Genomic DNA, 1407 nt, shown 5'->3' with positions numbered 1-1407 from the left:
AACATCGGGATATCGGCTCACATTGACTCGGGTAAGAAGACGCTTACTGAGAGGATTCTCTTCTACACCGGTCGGATCCACGAGATTCATAAGGTCAGAGGTCGGGATGGTGTTGGTGCCAAGATGGACTCCATGGATCTCGAGCGGGAAAAGGGAATCACCATCCAGTCCGCTGCTACATACTGCACCTGGAAAGATTATCAGGTCTATAAAAATGGCAGTTTTCTCTAGTTTATGATTCCGAATGTTGAACTTTAGTTTTTATGTATGGTTTAATGGTTGAAGGTTAATATAATTGACACCCCGGGACATGTGGACTTTACTATTGAGGTTGAGAGAGCTCTTCGCGTTCTTGATGGTGCCATACTTGTCCTTGGCAGCGTTGGTTGTGTGCAGAGCCAGTCTATTATAGCCGTTGATCGCCAGATGAGAAGATATGAAGTTCCAAGGGTTGCTTTTATCAATAAGTTAGATTGTATGGGAGCAGATCCTTGGAAAGTTCTAAGTCAGGTGAGAGCATGACGCGAATATAAAGGCTTAATCTAAAATGCCGATTTAATTAATTTATTTATTTTTAATCTTTTTATGCTCGCTTTTGGGTTCTGATCATCTCATCATCCTATGGGCCTGTTTGGATGCACCAAGGATTAATTTAAGCAGGACAGATTTAGAAAATACTAAGGGTGTTAAATTCTGAAAACAGTTTGGCAATAAGCAATATAAATCTTGATAAATCTTTTGTAACTGTTTGGCAATACAATTTAGGATTTAAAATCGGTTAACACATCATATGTTTTTCTTGAGTAATTAACGTATAATATTAATAGTTCATACTAATACATCAAAATAGTGTTAAAAGTACAACAACTTCTTAAACAAGAATTGCAAATAAATTTAAGTTGCTTTCTTCTTCATATTCCAAGCATTGCATGCTATTGTTGACCCCTACAGCAAAAAAAAAAAAAAAAACCAACCAAATCTTACCTTCTCTGCCATCGCACGTCGTCGCCGTTCCCCGCACGTCGCACGTCGTTCGACACGATCTCGCGTCACTTCTTCCCACGATTGCCGAACGACTCATTTTGAGTCGTTAAAAGCCTCGAAGAAACGAAGCCGCGCTCCCGCTGACCCTCGTTCCGCTCCAGCTCTCTTCCCCGAACTCTTCCTCTGCGCCGTTCAACCACGCTCCTCCGACCAACTTTCCCTCATTCGACGATTTTCCCTTCTCAGTCGGATGGGATCGGAAGCAAGACGGGAGCTCGAGGGCTGTGAGGGTAACTTTCTCCCTTTCGGCGGTTCCTTCGGCTCTTCGAGGCTGTTCAACCGCACTCCATCGACGACTTTCTCCTCCTGTCTGAGAGGAAGTTACTACATTTTGACCGGAAGCAAGAAGTGGAGTTGGCTTCT

General features: G+C 43.0%; 1 protein-coding gene across 1 annotated transcript; it reads left to right on the top strand.

Moving 5' to 3' along the window:
• Positions 1 to 67: 67 nt before the first annotated feature.
• Positions 68 to 510, top strand: LOC114578922 (elongation factor G-1, mitochondrial-like; the record flags this gene model as incomplete). The annotated part of the gene is made up of 2 exons (XM_028692526.1): positions 68 to 204; positions 286 to 510. Coding segments are annotated over exons 1-2 (306 nt in total), but the record flags the coding sequence as incomplete, so codon positions are not given.
• Positions 511 to 1407: the final 897 nt, after the last annotated feature.

Source organism: Dendrobium catenatum, unplaced genomic scaffold (assembly GCF_001605985.2).
Source record: "Dendrobium catenatum unplaced genomic scaffold, ASM160598v2 original_scaffold_221558, whole genome shotgun sequence".
Taxonomy (NCBI): domain Eukaryota; kingdom Viridiplantae; phylum Streptophyta; class Magnoliopsida; order Asparagales; family Orchidaceae; genus Dendrobium; species Dendrobium catenatum.
This window is presented reverse-complemented; position numbering and strand designations above follow the sequence as displayed.